An 18716-nucleotide genomic window follows, 5' to 3' on the forward strand; every position below is an offset into this window, starting at 1 on the left:
AGTTCAGGAACTCTTTTGTGTTTTGGAGGAACATTAGTACAATAACACTGAGGTGCAGAACGTTTACCTCTAGTGCAGGCACACAGGCGATCCGTGCCGGAACAGTAAGTGACAGAGACGAAGGGATCCACCTCTTCCATCCCCTCTTTCTTAGACGGTTCCACTTTGGCCAGCACCTCCAGAGTGGACAGGTCCAGGATCATCACGTGTCCAGCTTGCGTCGTGACCACCAAGTGGCCCAGCCCGGTCACGTCGGACCTCTTTTCCTTCCCCGATCCCGCCGGCGCCGGAATTCCCATCCCCGTCCCGGCACCGTTTTTCACTCCGACGGGAGTGGACTCCTCCGACGTTTCCTCTGCGTCGTCCTCCCTGGCGTCCAGCACGTCCGGCGGGAGCAGGAGCAGCGACGTGATTGAGTCTCTCGGATCTCGGATTTGCTGAACCTTCACGGGTTCCTCCTCGAGCGTGACGATGCGAGTCGAGTAGTTCAGCTTGTAGAGCGCCAAATATCCGCCTCCTCCGCTGCCCCCTAGTGGTCTGGAGGTGTGCGGTTGCTCCAGCTGCTCAAGAGGCGGCAGGATAAGGGGCGTTTGGTTCTGCGAGGTGCTGGCGTGTCCCTGATGCCCGTTAGCCATCGTCTGGCCTTTCCGACTCCGACACAGAGCCGAATGGAGGCGATTTAAAGTGTTCAGCGCCTCCACCTGGTTAATGGCATTGAGCGATTCGACAGAGAAGGGTTGCAGGATGACGAGCAGGTGAGCGCCATCGCTGCAGGGAGTGATTGAGTCTACGTAAAGGTTCTCATCTTCTAGGGATTTTGGGAGGCGAAGGCATTGCACTAATGTACCCGGTCTCGGAGAGTTCCACTTCTCACCGTCTAACGTGACTGCCGCATCTGCGAACTGCTGGATGTACGTGACGGGAGGGTCCTGGAGCAGAAGCTGCTCGTGCGTATCAAACTCCATCTCGATGATCTGAGGGACAGTGAAGCCTTCCTCGTGCAGTCCTTTTCCCATCAGATTGTTCATTTGGGAAAAAACTTTCCCTGGAGACTTCTCGTCCGCCTCCTTGATGCTGTAGAGGAGGAGAACCGGGAGCGTCCGGCGCACCAGCGTACCCGGAGAACCCAGATCAGTGGGAAAGGTGCAAGTTTCAATCTCCATTGGCCCTTGATCGGGTGAAAGACCCTCAGGGACCGGAGTGGAAGTCCTTAGAGAGTTTTCCAGCGGGCGGTGGGGTTGGGACGGGGCCATGATGGGGGAACTGGCAGCAGAACGGTAGCTCAGTAAACCTCCAGCCAGCAGGCATGGGAAGGGAATGTTGTGCTGTTCATTAGGTTTGTCTTTCACGGGTTTGTCCCCTTTGGAGAGAGCGTGAGGAGGGTTCGCACCGAGTTCCTCCAGATCTTTAACTGTGTCCTCCAGAACGCTGGCCACTACCTCCCACTGGAGCTTCTCAGGCTGTTGGAGAACGCTCAGAGCTGTCACACCCACACTCACCTCCATGCTCTCCTTCGGACCGAGTGGCCCTGAACACACAGAAAATCATCATATTATTATAAATATTATTATTCTTACTATTATTATACAAAAAAAAAAGTGTTTTAATATTAAACTAAAAAAATTATAAAATAAAAAGTATAATTAAGAAATATGAAAATAAAAATTTATTTCAAAACAATTTGTTGCTGATATTTAATTAATTTAATTCATGTTTATTAGTTTTGAGCTTTTAATAATGAACATCGTCTCAGAGCAGCTTTACACAGATCATGTGGAGATACAAATGAAGATGTTCTTTATAAGTGTAAGTTTGTCTCTGATGAACAAGTCGGTGGAGACTGTGGTGAAGGAAAATCTCCCTGAGATGCAGAAGGAAGAAACCTTGAGAGGAACCAGACTCAAGAGAGAACCTCATCCTCATCTGGGTTCCACCGAATGTCCATTTATTACAGATAAACGATGTTGAGGAGCAGTGATGGAGATCAGAAGCAATTATATCAATAAATTATTTTATTTAGTAAATAATACGGTATATTTACACACTCCTGTGTGTATTAACTAAAAAAAAATACATGTTCTAAAAATTATTTTATTTACAAATTATAAAGGAGTAAAAAAAGCATAAATTACAGCATCTAAAATGAACAGACAGGGAGACAGACAGACAGGGAGACAGACAGAGAGACAGACAGACAGGGAGACAGACAGACAGGTTTTCCATACCTGTGACAGACTCTGATCTGGATTGTTCTTCGCTGTCTGAGTCCTCCAGCTGGTCGTCACTGTGTAAAAGAAAATGACAGTATAAATGTTATTTATTTCCACACAAGAGATAAAATGGACCCAGAGTTCAGTCCTGCTGGAATATAATGGAAGCTTCATCTGATTTTAAAGGCTTCATTTCAGTTGAGAGCTGCATTGGTTTAACAGGGTTCAGTTATCTGAGATTTCATTGCAATGTTTTTCTCTTTAATCCAGTCAGGGAGAGGAACCCTAAGGAGCATAGAGGAGCACAGAGCAGCTTAGAAATGCCCAGAGGTTCATTAAGGAGCATACTCAGAGTAGAGAAGAATAAAAGAGCAAAATAGAGTACTGGTTGGAGAGCAGATGAAGAGGCACATAAAAGTGAAGGAGTGAAGTGTAAAGGAGAGTAAAGGAATGTAGAGAAGTGAAGAACTGCGTTACCTGTCTCCCTCCAGTTTGGGGATGTCTGAGCAGCTGGACGTGTCCTCTAACCAGGCCAGCGTGGGTCTGCGAGAATCTGAACCCGAAACGCTCTGCTGTTCACTTCCTGACAAGATCAGCTGCCTGAGGATGGTCGGGTCATACGGGTTCACCTCGAACTTTAAATGCACCTACACCACACACACACACACACACACACACACACACACACACACCCACACACACCCACACACACCCACACACACCCACACACAATCCTGAGTGTGACTGAACACTTGTGTGTAATGTTCTTTTCTCAAGCCCCGCCTCCAGCACTATGATTGGCTAGAGCTACTTACTAATTAGAAACAACATGTATAAAACTATATCTACATTATAAGCGTAATTGTAAAAAGCACACACACAGATTTAAACCCCTGGACATCTCTCTTTACCTTCATGAGCTTAGACACGTCCCAGACGCAGATCTTGCCTCTCTTGGTGGCCGTAGCGAGAAAGTGCGGGCAGCTGCCAAAGCCGTAGCAGGAGATCTTATCGGAGCTGTCTGAGCTGGGGAACTGGGCGGGGCTGGTGGCCAGGGTGACAGACAGAGGAACATTCTGGGTGTGTTCACCTTTCACAAAGGGGCAGTTGGGGGAGTGGCGCTCATGCTCGGACCTGACAAGGCACAGGAGTTTAGAATGATGAAGTGTGTTTTATTTAGTGTGTGTGTGTGTGTGTGTGTGTGTGTGTGTGTGTGTGTGTGAGAACCCCCACCATGGCTCATCAGTAGGCTCCCAGCAGACCAGACACACACTGCAGGTAAAGCACATGGCCCGGTCGTCTCCAGTAGAAGCAGGCTGAAAAAAAAAATCTTTATTAATTCTTCTGACTCCAACATCACACCTGCTGTCAATCCAACTGCATTCTGATTGGTCAGATTATATTAACACACTCGGTGGAAGGAGTCTCCAGTTTCAGTTACAGCAGTATCTATCTCATGAGGAATTCCCCCCCGACACTGATCTAAAGCGAAACCGAAAGCAGCTCCGGTTCCTCAAACCCTGTCCGACAGGAACATCAAGCTGGATGGAACACTACACACACACCCGTCAGATGACACGTGTGTGCCGTACCGAGATCCCGTACCTGGTGGTAGAATCCGGCCTGAGCCATGGGGTCCGGCTGAGCCCACCTGTACCCGGCGTGAGGCCACGATGTAAACGTCTCTCGCCTGTTCGCCTCGCTGTACATCAAAGACCTGAAATCACACATTCACCACATGAGAACCCCCACTCTCTGTCATGTCCTTAATATCTTCCCTTTTATTTATACAAAGAGATTCTGGATTGGGATTAGTCAGGAGGAGGTGATCAACTTATCGATCAATTAATTTATTAATTATTCATACGTTACTGTTTCCATAGCGACAGACTGTGTTACTGTGGATACAGGGACATTTTTCTCCAGAGCACGGAGAAGTTTGAGTAATATTTCATGAAGGAGTCTCTTGTGTGTGTGTGTGTGTGTGTGTGTGTGTGTGTCCTGTATATTTCATAAATTGTTCGATTTTAAACAAAGATAGGTAACACGAAATTTGGAGGGCGGGCAATACATCTACAGCCAATTAAATCCTCTCTGGGAATGTTTAAGTCCCGCCCCTATTCATGGTTTTAATGACTTTAAAAGGGGTGTGGCCTATTTTTAATAGAGTTGTACTGAACAGCTTTATCTAAATTATCTCTCTCTCACACACACACACACACACACACACACACACACACACACACACACACACACACACACACACACACACACACAGGGGTAAGTAACCTGTCTACAGAGCGTCCCGGGCCGACCCCGAGCTCCGGTCTGGCGCTGGGTAAGAGGTAGGAGAGTCTGTCCATGACGGAGGAGGCGACAGACAGAGCAGCGATGTTCTGGTTCAGCTTCTTTAACTCGTTCACTATGGCACCTGCCACCAGCTTCAACACATGGTGGGGCAGATGAAACGTCACCGTTGCCCACTGAGACAGACAGACAGAGACAAACAAGCTGTTTAAACTGCTGTGTGTGTGTGTGTGTGTGATCAAACATAATGAAGAAGTAGCAAACATTAAACAATGCTTAGAAAATACTGAGCATCAACCAACTCACATTTGCTGATACAAAAAACTGTGTGTGTGTGTGTGTGTGCGTGTGTGTAGAAAAAGATATGCTGCACTGGAAAGTCATGGCCAAAGGATTAGAACTGAGCTGAAAAAACATGAATAATTAATGCTGTTGCAGCACAGCCTCTCACACACACACACACACACACACACACACACTTTGCTTGAAATTCTTTGATTCACAAGTAACATTCCAGTTATAAGGGTGTTGTAGGTCACGCTGCAGATCTTAGATCACAATCATTATCATTCCACCATTTAGACCACGCCCCATCACACCGTCTAGACCACGCCCCTTCATCGTTACTATAAGAACGTCTAGACCACGCCCCATCCCACAGTCACCAATCACACCGTCTAGACCACGCCCCATCCCACAGTCACCAATCACACCGTCTAGACCACGCCCCATCCCACAGTCACCAATCACACCGTCTAGACCACGCCCCATCACACAGTCACCAATCACACCGTCTAGACCACGCCCCATCACAGTGTCACCAATCACACCGTCTAGACCACGCCCCATCACAGTGTCACCAATCACACCGTCTAGACCACACCCCATCACAGTGTCACCAATCACACCGTCTAGACCACGCCCCATCCCACAGTCACCAATCACACCGTCTAGACCACGCCCCATCACAGTGTCACCAATCACACCGTCTAGACCACGCCCCATCACAGTGTCACCAATCACACCGTCTAGACCACGCCCCATCACACAGTCACCAATCACACCGTCTAGACCACGCCCCATCACACAGTCACCAATCACACCGTCTAGACCACGCCCCATCACACAGTCACCAATCACACCGTCTAGACCACGCCCCATCACACAGTCACCAATCACACCGTCTAGACCACGCCCCATCACAGTGTCACCAATCACACCGTCTAGACCACGCCCCATCACACAGTCACCAATCACACCGTCTAGACCACGCCCCATCACAGTGTCACCAATCACACCGTCTAGACCACGCCCCATCACACAGTCACCAATCACATTGTCTAGACCATGCCCCATCACACCGTCTAGGCCATGCCCCATACACGTTTGTGTAGTAGTGTTTGTGTTGTGTGTAGTATTTGTTGTTTGTGTAGTACCAGACCTTGGCCACTTTGTGATTGGCTGCTGTCTCATGTGAGGTATTTTTCAGGCCTTCTTTCAGCTGTGTGAGGAAAAGATCATAACCCTCTGTGTTGGAAATGTCCACCTTCTCCAGGCATGCGTACAGCATCTGCTGAGCCTGAGACACACACACACACACACAGTTATAATTCTAATCTAAATCTCCACCTACATTTCTGTGTTTAGAATATGAGAACACTTTAGATACATTAATAATAGACATTCAGCATAATTAGAGTTTAATGATAAACATTTAATTACACACTTGAATACAATGGAACATGAAAGAGAGAGAGAGAGAGAGAGAGAGAGAGAGAGAGAGAGAGAGCGAGAAAGAGAGCGAGAGAGACCGAGGCGGCGGCGGCAGCGAGAGAGAGAGAGCGAGCGAGAGCGAGAGAGAGAGAGCGAGAGAGAGAGCGAGAGCGAGAGCGAGAGAGAGAGAGAGGACAGAAGAGTGGGTGAGGTGAATACTTCTGATTAAGCTGTACACTATAAACCACACCCAACCTGTCTGTCTGCATTCTACCTGGTTCAGCCTGGTCACATGACCATGACATGACCTCCTCCCTGATTCAAAACACAGAAAGAAACTACTCTCTCCTCACAACACAAACATTTCAGTAAAGATGTCTGATCCAGGTGAACATGGCCGGGGTGTTTTAGTTGTACAGCACCATTAACACACAGGGATGTGAGAGAGAGCGAGTGGATGAAGTTCTGTGGAGTCCAAATGGGCCGTTTGTGTCTCTAGCAGAAGAACTTGTGTGAGATGGAGAACAGGAGAGAAGATGTGATCAGACTCCCTCACCCCCACACTCACACATGGAGGTTTGTGTTTAATGGTTTGGGGTTGTTTTGGAGCAGAGAAGATTCTGGAAAGTGAAAGGACCCCTGAACCAACATGTTTCCTATTCCGTACTTCAACATCATGCAGTTCCTTGAGAGGAACCAGACTCAAACGCTCATCATACACGGTTTAATAAGAGACAGGAAAACCGTTTCCACCAGTTTAGGAGACCTGCTGGGGTTCAGGTGTTTAACACTCAGACACCCACAACCTTCCCCTTTCACCTCCTCCCTTATACCAGCAGAACATCCTGAGGTCCTGATCATGAAATAAAAACATGTTCATGTATTAAACACTAATCTAATGGAACACTTTGTATTCAGGGTTCATGTAGTAATTATCCTCACTTTCATAATAGAGCTGTTATTTATTATAAATAAGGCACTTATGCACTTCTGGTGCGATGCTACTGCACAATGATAATCAAGTTAGATCTAATCTAATCTAATCTCATCTAATCTAATCTCATTAATAAACATTCCTGTTTCATACTTTAGTTTCTTCTTGTTAATAAAAAAACAAATATAATTTTATTTAATAAATTCAGTATTTAATTATATCTCAAATAAATGATTTAATATCATTTGTAAAAAAAAAGAATTGTAAGCTATGACAAGTCACCAGTCATCATCATCATCATCATCATCACCATCACGAGATACTGAAAGGGTTTTAGTGAAGAGACACGTTTCCTAACTCACTACTTCACGTGTCTATTCACTAAAATCTCGTGATTTTGATGATGATGTTCGGTGTTGCTACAGTGGAACTCCTGAGTGTGTGGAGAAATCAGGAGCACTACGATGAGACACAATGTAACAGCTCCTTCATGATGCTCTACTGAGACACGTAAGACCCACCTCTGTGACCGGGAGCTCCAGCTGGACCATGTCCTCCGGTTTGGAGACAGGAGCCTGCAGCGCCGTGTCCAACAGCAGAATCCCGTTCAGGTCCTTCCTGCATCCCACTGCAGAATCATCTACAAACAGAACTTTATCCACCGCCGGGAAGTACTGACACCTCACACGACCTCCAGGCTTCACTGTGGGGGGAGGGGAGGAGAAACGTGCTTTTAAATAGTTAATTCACCTCAGCAGGTCCTAAAAACAATCATGTGTCCTCACAAACCATCCAGAAACTATATGGGGAAAAAGTAAGTACACCCTTCATACTTCCACAGACATTAAGAATGAAATAATCAGCCTAGTGTACTTCATTATTCAGATCCATGATCACGGACTACGTCTATAAAACCAGATCTTCTTGGATGTTCTGAAGCACTTGGGTGGAAATCAGGCTGATTATGGAGCAGGTGCATCTGAAACACCAAACCATGCATGTGCAGAACAGAACTCTCCCCTACCAGCAGGTGGCAGTAGTCAGTATTCCCCATTGAAACAGGGAAACAGGAAGAACTAGAACTGTGTGTATGTAAAGTGAGCAGCGTTTCCACCTGCCGCCATCATTACTAAAGGATTCATGTCATTTTTTTAAATCATGTCTGCTACGTTACAAAGACAAGGACAAGAAGGACAAGTGTGTTCCATTTTTTATTTCTCCTGTGCTAATTCGCTAAGCTAATAGCTAATCGGAGTTCTCTTCTGCTCAACATGCAAAATCACTGAAAAACAGCGATTCCGTCTGACACGAGCCAACGGTGCGAAAGAACACTAAAGCTGACCGACACTTAAACCACTTGACTGAGGACAGACCATCAGCTGGGTGCGTCCCCAGTCTTCAGTTCTTCTCATTCATCTCAATCTGGTCTTCTAAACTCCACTGGATAAATATGATGCTGTTTTCGGAGAGAGAATAAGAGTCAGTGTTTGGAACTGTATTGTTAGGTACAGGGAGACTTGGAAAACAAAACCTGCTAACAAGTGTGCTGATTGGAGAGTCGTGTGTTGTTCAATAAGTGTAGAATTTAAGACCTTTTTTTGTATCATATTTTATGTAATAACTATTAGATATGAGATTCGGGGGGAGGGGGTGGTCAAACAAATCAGCATCATATATCAGCCATCGGCTGCAGCGATATCTAAATACTGCCATTGACCTCGGCCTTATAAAAGTCTGGAAGGGGTTATAACACAATCTCCAAACAATCCTAAATTCAGCATAGTACAGTAAAAGCAGTACAGAGAAATGTTATGCTTTCAAAACAGTTACTGACCCTTAGATGATTAGAGCTACATCATATGACCTACAGGACAATCAGAACAGTCTGAATAAGTGTGGCTTTTTGGAAGGTGGGCTAGGCTAAAGCCTCTTCTCTCCTACAGATTCAGAAATAAAATGAACAAGCAACAAAGCTTCTGCAACAACATCCTTAGAAATGACAAGGCCAAGATCATGCACACTACCACACACACCTCAGAGCTGTGCACACATGCTGATGATTTGGACTTGTTTTGCAGTAACATGTCCCAGGACATACATGAGACCATCTCTCTGTCCAGACCTCAACCTCACTGAGGTAGAACACCACAGATTACAGCTTTACATGTTCCTGAAGAAATGTTTTAAAAACATAATTTAAACATTTTGTGCTTCACATCCATTATTCATTTTCTATTTTTGTCCTTCAGTCCAAATTTCCAGATCACTACTACAGCTCTGGCCTACAGCTCTGGCCTACAGCTCTGGCCTACAGCTCTGGCCTACAGCTCTGGCCTACAGCTCTGGCCTACAGCTCTGGCCTCACAGCTCTGGCCTACAGCTCTGGCCTACAGCTCTGGCCTACAGCTCTGGCCTACAGCTCTGGCCTACAGCTCTGGCCTACAGCTCTGGCCTACAGCTCTGGCCTACAGCTCTGGCCTACAGCTCTGGCCTACAGCTCTGGCCTCACAGCTCTGGCCTACAGCTCTGGCCTACAGCTCTGGCCTACAGCTCTGGCCTACAGCTCTGGCCTACAGCTCTGGCCTACAGCTCTGGCCTACAGCCTGGCCTACAGCTCTGGCCTACAGCTCTGGCCTACAGCTCTGGCCTACAGCTCTGGCCTACAGCTCTGGCCTACAGCTCTGGCCTACAGCTCTGGCCTACAGCTCTGGCCTACAGCTCTGGCCTACAGCTCTGGCCTACAGCTCTGGCCTACAGCTCTGGCCACAGCTCTGGCCTCAGCTCTGGCCTACAGCTCTGGCCTACAGCTCTGGCCTCCACAGCTCTGGCCTACAGCTCTGGCCTACAGCTCTGGCCTACAGCTCTGGCCTACAGCTCTGGCCTACAGCTCTGGCCTACAGCTCTGGCCTACAGCTCTGGCCTACAGCTCTGGCCTACAGCTCTAAACTGTGTACAGCTACAGATAAACATGCAAAATAAACCAAAACACATAGTAAACTACATGGTCAACAGTTTTATGCCCCAAAGCTCTACTTTCAACAGCTCTACCTAATGCATCTCTACTTTCAACAGATCCACATTCAACAGCTCTACACAACACAGCTCCATGTTCAACAGCTCTACACGATGCAGCTCTATATGACACAGCTCTATGTTCAACAGCTCTACACGACACAGCTCTACACAACACAGCTCCATACGACACAGCTCCATGTTCAACAGCTCTACACGATGCAGCTCTATGTTCAACAGCTCTACACGACACAGCTCTATATGACACAGCTCTATATGACACAGCTCTATGTTCAACAGCTCTACACGACACAGCTCTACACGACACAGCTCTACACGACACAGCTCTACACGACACAGCTCTACACGACACAGCTCCATGTTCAACAGCTCTAAAGACACAGCTCCATGTTCAACAGCTCTACACGACACAGCTCCATGTTCAACAGCTCTACACGACACAGCTCCATGTTCAACAGCTCTACACGATGCAGCTCTATATGACACAGCTCTATGTTCAACAGCTCTACACGACACAGCTCTACACAACACAGCTCCATACGGCACAGCTCCATGTTCAACAGCTCTACACGATGCAGCTCTATATGACACAGCTCTATGTTCAACAGCTCTACACGACACAGCTCCATGTTCAACAGCTCTACATGACACAGCTCCATGTTCAACAGCTCTACACAACACAACTCCATGTTTAATAGCTCTACACGATGCAGCACCATGTTCAACAGCTCTACACGACACAGCTCTATGTTTAACAGCTCTACACGACACAGCTCTATGTTTAACAGCTCTACATGACACAGCTTAATAACACCAGTAAGTGACTTATTTGTACCTTTTAGTCAATGATGTAATAGTGAAACTGTGAAAATGGGTAAATACATTTCTGTAGTGCATCAGAATCCCACAAGTCATGTATTGATTAACTCAGGATAATTCCTGAGAGATGTTCTCCGCTTGGTTCTTCAGTGTTTCATTGAAAGAACTGAACGAGACACCTGCTCTACTAATAAACCCTCCAGAGAGAGAGAGAGAGAGAGAGAGAGAGAGAGAGAGAGAGAGAGAGTGTGTGAGAGGAAGAGAGAGTGAGTGAGAGAGAGTGTGTGAGAGGAAGAGAGAGAGTGAGAGAGATATGACCTTTAATATCCCCTGACACACCACTTCTCTCACATCTCACACTATTGAATAGATCACTGCTGTTTTCCACAAGCACTGACACACACACACACACACACACACACACACACACACACACACACACACACACACACACACACACACACACACACACTTCTGAAGATTCTAAAACAACTGTGTGTAGCTGGAGAATCTGATGGTCTGCAGTGCGGCGGTGCTTTACATCGAGCCACGCCCACTTGTGATTAATTACCTCTACACATTGACCCTGTAACAGACCCTATTGTTTTATACTTATTACACTACAGTTTCACATTTTACCTCAAAACAATTCTCTCAAAAACATTATTTATATTGTAACTTTTATCTCTATATAAAAAGGCACACCTACGATAGTGATCTAATTAATCACAGTATCGATATCAGTGTCATATCATCGCCCACCACTTACAGAAATTTCTCAGTGTACTTTATCATAACCATATGGAGCTTCTTCACGCGATCTGCTCACGTCAAAACTCCTGATGGGTTTGTCGTCATGGTAACAAGTCTGACAACGGGGTGCACCAATCGGTGAGACTACAGTCGACCCCTGATAACTCGCGGCTCGGACAATTTGCGGGTTCTTATTTGGAACTAACAGCAAGTTGCAGATTATTTTAAAATTTGCAGGAATCCGCAGCAGGACCGAATGTTCAGGAATGTTAGGAAGAACATTTCAAACTGTTTTCACTAATAAATTTCATACAATTTTTAAAGTGTCTAGATGTATTCATCCAATGTACCATAGGGGCTCAGAACGTAACCCCCACGAGTTCCGGAGGGACCACTGTACTTCCAAAACACTCTTCTACCAGTGCCATACCTTTTTTCCCCTTGGAACGACAAATATTGAACTGAACTCATCATCATCATCTTCATCATCACTTACACACATAATCCAACTTTCGGCTGCTCCTGTTAGAGGTCACCACAGCAGATCCTCCGTGTATACATCACGCTGTCCTCTACATCTAATGATGTTCTTTATAAATGTAGGTTTGTCCCTGATGAACAAGTCGGTGGAGACTGTGGTGAAGGAAAAACTGAAGCTGGTGTTTAATCTCTTCAGTGTTCTGTAGTGTTTAAAGACTATAATCACACACTTGATGTCACCCAAATGAAGATGGGTTCCTGCCTTTTGAGTCTGGTTCCTCTCAAGGTTTCTTCCTCATAACATCTTAAGGAGTTTTTCCTTCACCACAGTCTCCACGGCTGCTCATCAGGGACAAATACATCATTAACGCTAACTCTTAAATTCTGTAAAGCTGCTTAGAGACAATGTCCGTTGTGAAAATCACTATAGAAATAAACTTGACTTGAAATTCCTTCAACTACCCTCACCTATCCTCAATTTCCCCTCACATCCCTTTAACTACCCTCACGTCCCTTCACATCCTTTCACCTACCCTTAAATTTCCCTCACATCCCTTCATCTACCCTCACATCCCTTCAACTACCCTCAATTACCATCACGTCCCTTCAACTACCCTCAATTACCATCACGTCCCTTCAACTACCCTCGCATCCCCTCAACAACCCTAAATTACTTTTGCCTACCCTCACCTGCCTTCAACTATCATCAATGACCCTCACATGCCTTCAACTACCCTCAATGACTTTCGCCTACCCTCAACTACCCTCAATGACCACCTACCCTCAATGACCCTCACGTCCTTCAACTACCCTCAATGACCCTCACGTCCCTTCAACTACCCTCAATGACCCTCACGTCCCTTCAATTGCCCTCGCATCCCCTCAACTACCCTAAATTACTTTTGCCTACCCTCACCTCCCTTCAGAAAACCTCAATTACCCTCACATCCTTTTAACTCCCTTAATTACCCTCACACCCCTTCAACTACCCTCAATTACCTTCACACCCCTTTAACTACTATCAATTACCCTCACATGCCTTCAACTGATCTCAATTATCCTCAGCTACCCTCACATCCTTTTAACTGATCTAAATTACCCTCACATGCCTTCAACTGCTCTCAATTACCCTCACATCCCTTCAACTACTATCAATTACCCTCACATGCCTTCAACTACTATCAATTACCCTCACATGCCTTCAACTACTATCAATTACCCTCACATGCCTTCAACTACTATCAATTACCCTCACATGCCTTCAACTACTATCAATTACCCTCACATGCCTTCAACTACTATCAATTACCCTCACATGCCTTCAACTACTATCAATTATCCTCAGCTACCCTCACATCCCTTTAACTGATCTAAATTACCCTCACATCCCTTCAACTGCTCTCAATTACCCTCACATCCCTTCGACTACCCTCAATTACCATCGCATCCCTTCGACTACCCTCACGTCCCTTCAACTACCCTCAATTACCATCACGTCCCTTCAACTATCCTCAATGACCCTCACATCCCTTCAACTACTATCAATTACCCTCACACCCCTTCAACTACTATCAATTACCCTCACATGCCTTTAACTACCCTCTATTACCCTGACACCCCTTCAACTACTATCAATTACCCTCACATGCCTTCAACTACCCTCAATTATCCTCAGCTACCCTCACATCCCTTTAACTGATCTAAATTACCCTCACATCCCTTCAACTGCTCTCAATTACCCTCACATCCCTTCGACTACCCTCAATTACCATCGCATCCCTTGACTACCCTCACGTCCCTTCAACTACCCTCAATTACCATCACGTCCCTTCAACTATCCTCAATGACCCTCACATCCCTTCAACTACTATCAATTACCCTCACACCCCTTCAACTACTATCAATTACCCTCACATGCCTTTAACTACCCTCTATTACCCTGACACCCCTTCAACTACTATCAATTACCCTCACATGCCTTCAACTACCCTCAATTACCTTCACCTACCCTCACATCCCTTCAACTGCTCTCAATTACCCTCACATCCCTTCAAAAATCCTCAATTACCTTCACTTTCCTTTAACTGCCCCAATTACCCTCACATACCATTGCTTACCCTCACATCTCTGCACATACCCTTAACTACCATCAATTACCCCCTCATTCCTTTAACTACCCTCTTTTACCCTTACTTAGCCTTACATCCCTCCAACCTCAGACATCCTAAACTGGTTCTGAAACAGGTGAAAACATGACCAGCAGGAGCTGCCTCTGCTCTTCAGGACTGTTTTGAGTGCACTGACTGGGACATGTTTAGGGAGGCTGCAACCAACAGTGATTCCATCAACTTGGAGGAGTTCACATTAGTGACCAGCTCCAGGACCATCACAACACGCTCCAACCAGAAGAGTCGGATGACCGCAAAGGTGCGTGTGCTGCTAAAATCTAGACTCCACTTTCAGAGCAGGGGACAAAAAGGCAAGACAGCAAGGGCCAAACTGTCCCGTGCATTCAGAGAGGTGAAGCACCAACATGCCAAGAGAATCCACAGCCACTTCCAAGACAGTGGAGACACTGGATGCCCTGCCAGCATGTGGCAAAACATTCAGGGGATCACAAACTACAAGACAACCTCACCTTTCTCTGACCCTGACACCTGCCTCCCAGATGCACTGACCATCTTCCACTCCTGGTTTGAAGGTGCAGAACAAAGTGGTGGCAGGAAAGACCACCCCTCCTCCCAGTGATCAGGTGCTCTGTCTAACCACAGCTGAAGTGAAGAAAAGTTCTGAAGAGCTAACCCACGGACGTCTGCTGGACCAGACAACATTCCAACACTCAAGACCGTGACCATCATCCCTATGCCAAAGATTACTGCGGTGTCCTGCCTTTATGACTATCGTCCCGTCCCATCAGACTGTATGATTAGTCGTTCTTGCTGATGAGACGCACCACAGTCTGAGAACTTGATGTGATTCGAGCTGTGCATTGCTACACAGTCATTGCCATCACCCACGTGGACTATAAGGACACATACATATGAATGCTGTTTATAGACTTCAGTTCAGCACTCAACACGATCATCCCTTAGCACCTGATTGAGAAGCTGAGCACTGGACCTGAACACCTCCCTCTGCAACTGGATCCTGGACTTCCTGACTGGGAGATCTCAGTCAGCCCGGATCAGGAACAGCATCTCCAGTACCACTACAGTTAGCACTGGAGCTTAAAAGCTTGAATCACATAGTCAAGTTCACCAATGACAAGACCATGGTGGGTCTCATTAGCAAGAACGATGAGTCAGCATACAGAGAAGAGTTAAAAAGTTAACAACCTGGTGTGGAGCAACAACCTGTCTCTGAACGTTGACAAAAATAAAAAGAGGTGGTTGTTGACTTGAGTGGAGAATGGCTGCTCTGTGCTCTCACGATCCTCTGTGAAGATCTCCAAAAGCATCAAATTCCCAATTCCAAAGCCCAGCAGTGTATCGCAAGACCCTACAGAGGATAGTGAGGACAGCTGAGAAGATCATCAGAGTCTCTCTAACCTCCATCACGGACATTTACACCACACGCTGCATCCGCAAAGCCAACAGCATTGTGGACGACCCCACACACACACACACACACACACACACACACACACACTTAACTGTGTTACTGAACCTGAACACACACTCAATAAACAATTCAATTCACACACATCATGTCCTCAGCACACTGTGCACAGTGTACTGGCTTGTGCAACCCTAATGAGCACAACCATATTATATTAAAATCATATTATACTGTAACATTGTTCTGCACTTCACTGCTGCTCCTGATGTTTTTGCACTACGAATACACTTATTTCAGTCCTTAGCTCCATCACAGGTCATGTAATGTCACTCTGTGGCGTGTCATGCCACTCCAGGAGGTTTTATCACACATGCACTCACATGCCCTGACCTAAACTGCACATCCCCTCATCTACCCTCATCTACCCTCACCTACCTTCACTTGCCCTCACCTACCCTCACTTACCCTCACTTACCCTTACAGTGAGGAAAATAAGTATTTGAACACACTGCTATTTTGCAAGTTCTCCCACTTAGAAATCATGAAGGGGCTGAAATTGTCATCGTAGGTGCATGTCCACTGTGAGAGACATAATCTAAAAAAAAAAAATCCAGAAATCACAATATATGATTTTTTAACTATTTATTTGTATGATACAGCTGCAAATAAGTATTTGAACACCTGAGAAAGTCAATGTTAATATTTGGTACAGTAGCCTTTGTTTGCAATTACAGAGGTCAAACGTTTCCTGTAGTTTTTCACCAGGTTTGCACACACTGCAGGAGGGATTTTGGCCCACTCCTCCACACAGATCTTCTCTAGATCAGTCAGGGTTCTGGCCATGCTTCACAGTAGGGATGGTGTTCTTGGGATGGTACTCATCATTCTTCTTCCTCCAAACATGTTTAGTGGAATTATGACCCAAAAGTTCTATTTTGGTCTCATCTGACCACATGACTTTCTCCCATGACTCCTCTGGATCATCCAAATGGTCATTGGCAAACTTAAGACGTGCCTGGACATGTGCTGGTTTAAGCAGGGGAACCTTCCGTGCCATGCATGATTTCAAACCATGACGTCTTAGTGTATTACCAACAGTAACCTTGGAAACGGTGGTCCCAGCTATTTTCAGGTCATTGACCAGCTCCTCCCGTGTAGTTCTGGGCTGATTTCTCACCATCCACGAGGAGAGATCTTGCATGGAGCCCCAGTCTGAGGGAGATTGACAGTCATGTTTAGCTTCTTCCATTTTCTAATGATTGCTCCAACAGTGGACCTTTTTTCACCAAGCTGCTTGGCAATTTCCCCGTAGCCCTTTCCAGCCTTGTGGAGGTGTACAATTTTGTCTCTAGTGTCTTTGGACAGCTCTTTGGTCTTGGCCATGTTAGTAGTTGGATTCTTACTGATTGTATGGGGTGGACAGGTGTCTTTATGCAGCTAACGACCTCAAACAGGTGCATCTAATTTAGGATAATAAATGTAGTGGAGGTGGACATTTTAAAGGCAGACTAACAGGTCTTTGAGGGTCAGAATTCTAGCTGATAGACAGGTGTTCAAATACTTATTTGCAGCTGTATCATACAAATAAATAGTTTAATAATCATATATTGTGATTTCTGGATTTTTTTTATTTAGATTATGTCTCTCACAGTGGACATGCACCTACGAGGACAATTTCAGACCCTCCATGATTTCTAAGTGGGAGAACTTCCAAAATAGCAGGGTGTTCAAATACTTATTTTCCTCACTGTATCTACCCTCACTTACCCTCACTTACCTTCATCTACCCTCATCTACCCTCATCTACCCTCACTTACCCTCATCTACCCTCACTTACCCTCATCTACCCTCACTTACCCTCATCTACCCTCACTTACCCCTCACCTACTCTCATCCCCTTGTCTACCCATAAATACCCTCACATCCCCCTTACCTACCTTCGCTTTCTCTCCACTACTTTCACCTACCCACACATACCCTCACTTACCCTCATCTACCCTCATCTACCCCGACCACCCCAGAGACATGCTCCTAAATCATGTGACATCGTTTGACTGCATAATTAGTGTATAACAAGCTAAAACCCAACTGTGACTGGAGTTAAATATTGCTCTATACCAACACACACACACACACACACACACACACACACACACACACACACACACACACACACACACACACAGACCTGACACGTGAACGTTCTGTGTATGTGCTAGAGGAGAAGCAAACGATAATGATGACGGTGATGATAAAGATGATGGTATTGACAGTGGTGATGGTGTTGATGATTGAAGTGAGGAAGATTTTGGTGTTGATGAAGATGATAGTGATTGTGATGACAGTGGTGATTGTGATGGTGTCGTGTAAAAGTGTGCGTGTGTATAAGTGTGCGTGTGTATAAGTGTGCGTGAGCGTGCGTGCGTGCGTGTGTATAAGTGTGCATGTGTGTATAAGTGTGCGTGAGTGTATAAGTGTGCGTGTGTGTGTGTATAAGTGAAATCCAGTAGTGTACAGCGGTGCAGCCGGGTCACGTGACCACCCTCTCGCTCTCTCTGACATTCACCTTAAATAAGGAAATACAGCAATATTAATAATGTAATTTATGTTACACTCAGATTTAAGTCATGTTTAATTCCTTGAATAAATTATTTCCGTGTTTAAATGTTTATTCATTTCTTTATGTGTTTGTAATAATTTAATTAAAAATGACGGCCGGGTTCATGCTAGCTAAAAAAAAAGCGTTTAGCATTGTCACTAAATCTATAATAAACACCTGCAGACCTCATCACAAACACCCTACACCGAGAAGTGTGTTTTAAATCTGATGATAATGAGCGTGTAAAAGAGTCAGACTGATAGTGAGCTTTAATAGTGAATAAATATTCATGACAGGGTGTTAGCTCAAC

General features: G+C 45.6%; 1 protein-coding gene across 1 annotated transcript in view; it reads right to left on the reverse strand.

Moving 5' to 3' along the window:
* birc6 (baculoviral IAP repeat containing 6) overlaps nt 1–18716 on the reverse strand; it is an 83131-nt gene that overhangs the window by 63444 nt on the left and 971 nt on the right. Inside the window, 9 exon segments of the mRNA XM_046855349.1 lie at nt 68–1528; nt 2226–2284; nt 2688–2857; nt 3122–3344; nt 3444–3526; nt 3816–3927; nt 4500–4693; nt 5959–6096; nt 7686–7867. Of these exon segments, the coding sequence (XP_046711305.1) occupies nt 68–1528; nt 2226–2284; nt 2688–2857; nt 3122–3344; nt 3444–3526; nt 3816–3927; nt 4500–4693; nt 5959–6096; nt 7686–7867 (2622 nt within the window).

Source organism: Silurus meridionalis, chromosome 8 (genome assembly GCF_014805685.1).
Source record: "Silurus meridionalis isolate SWU-2019-XX chromosome 8, ASM1480568v1, whole genome shotgun sequence".
NCBI classification, from domain to species: domain Eukaryota; kingdom Metazoa; phylum Chordata; class Actinopteri; order Siluriformes; family Siluridae; genus Silurus; species Silurus meridionalis.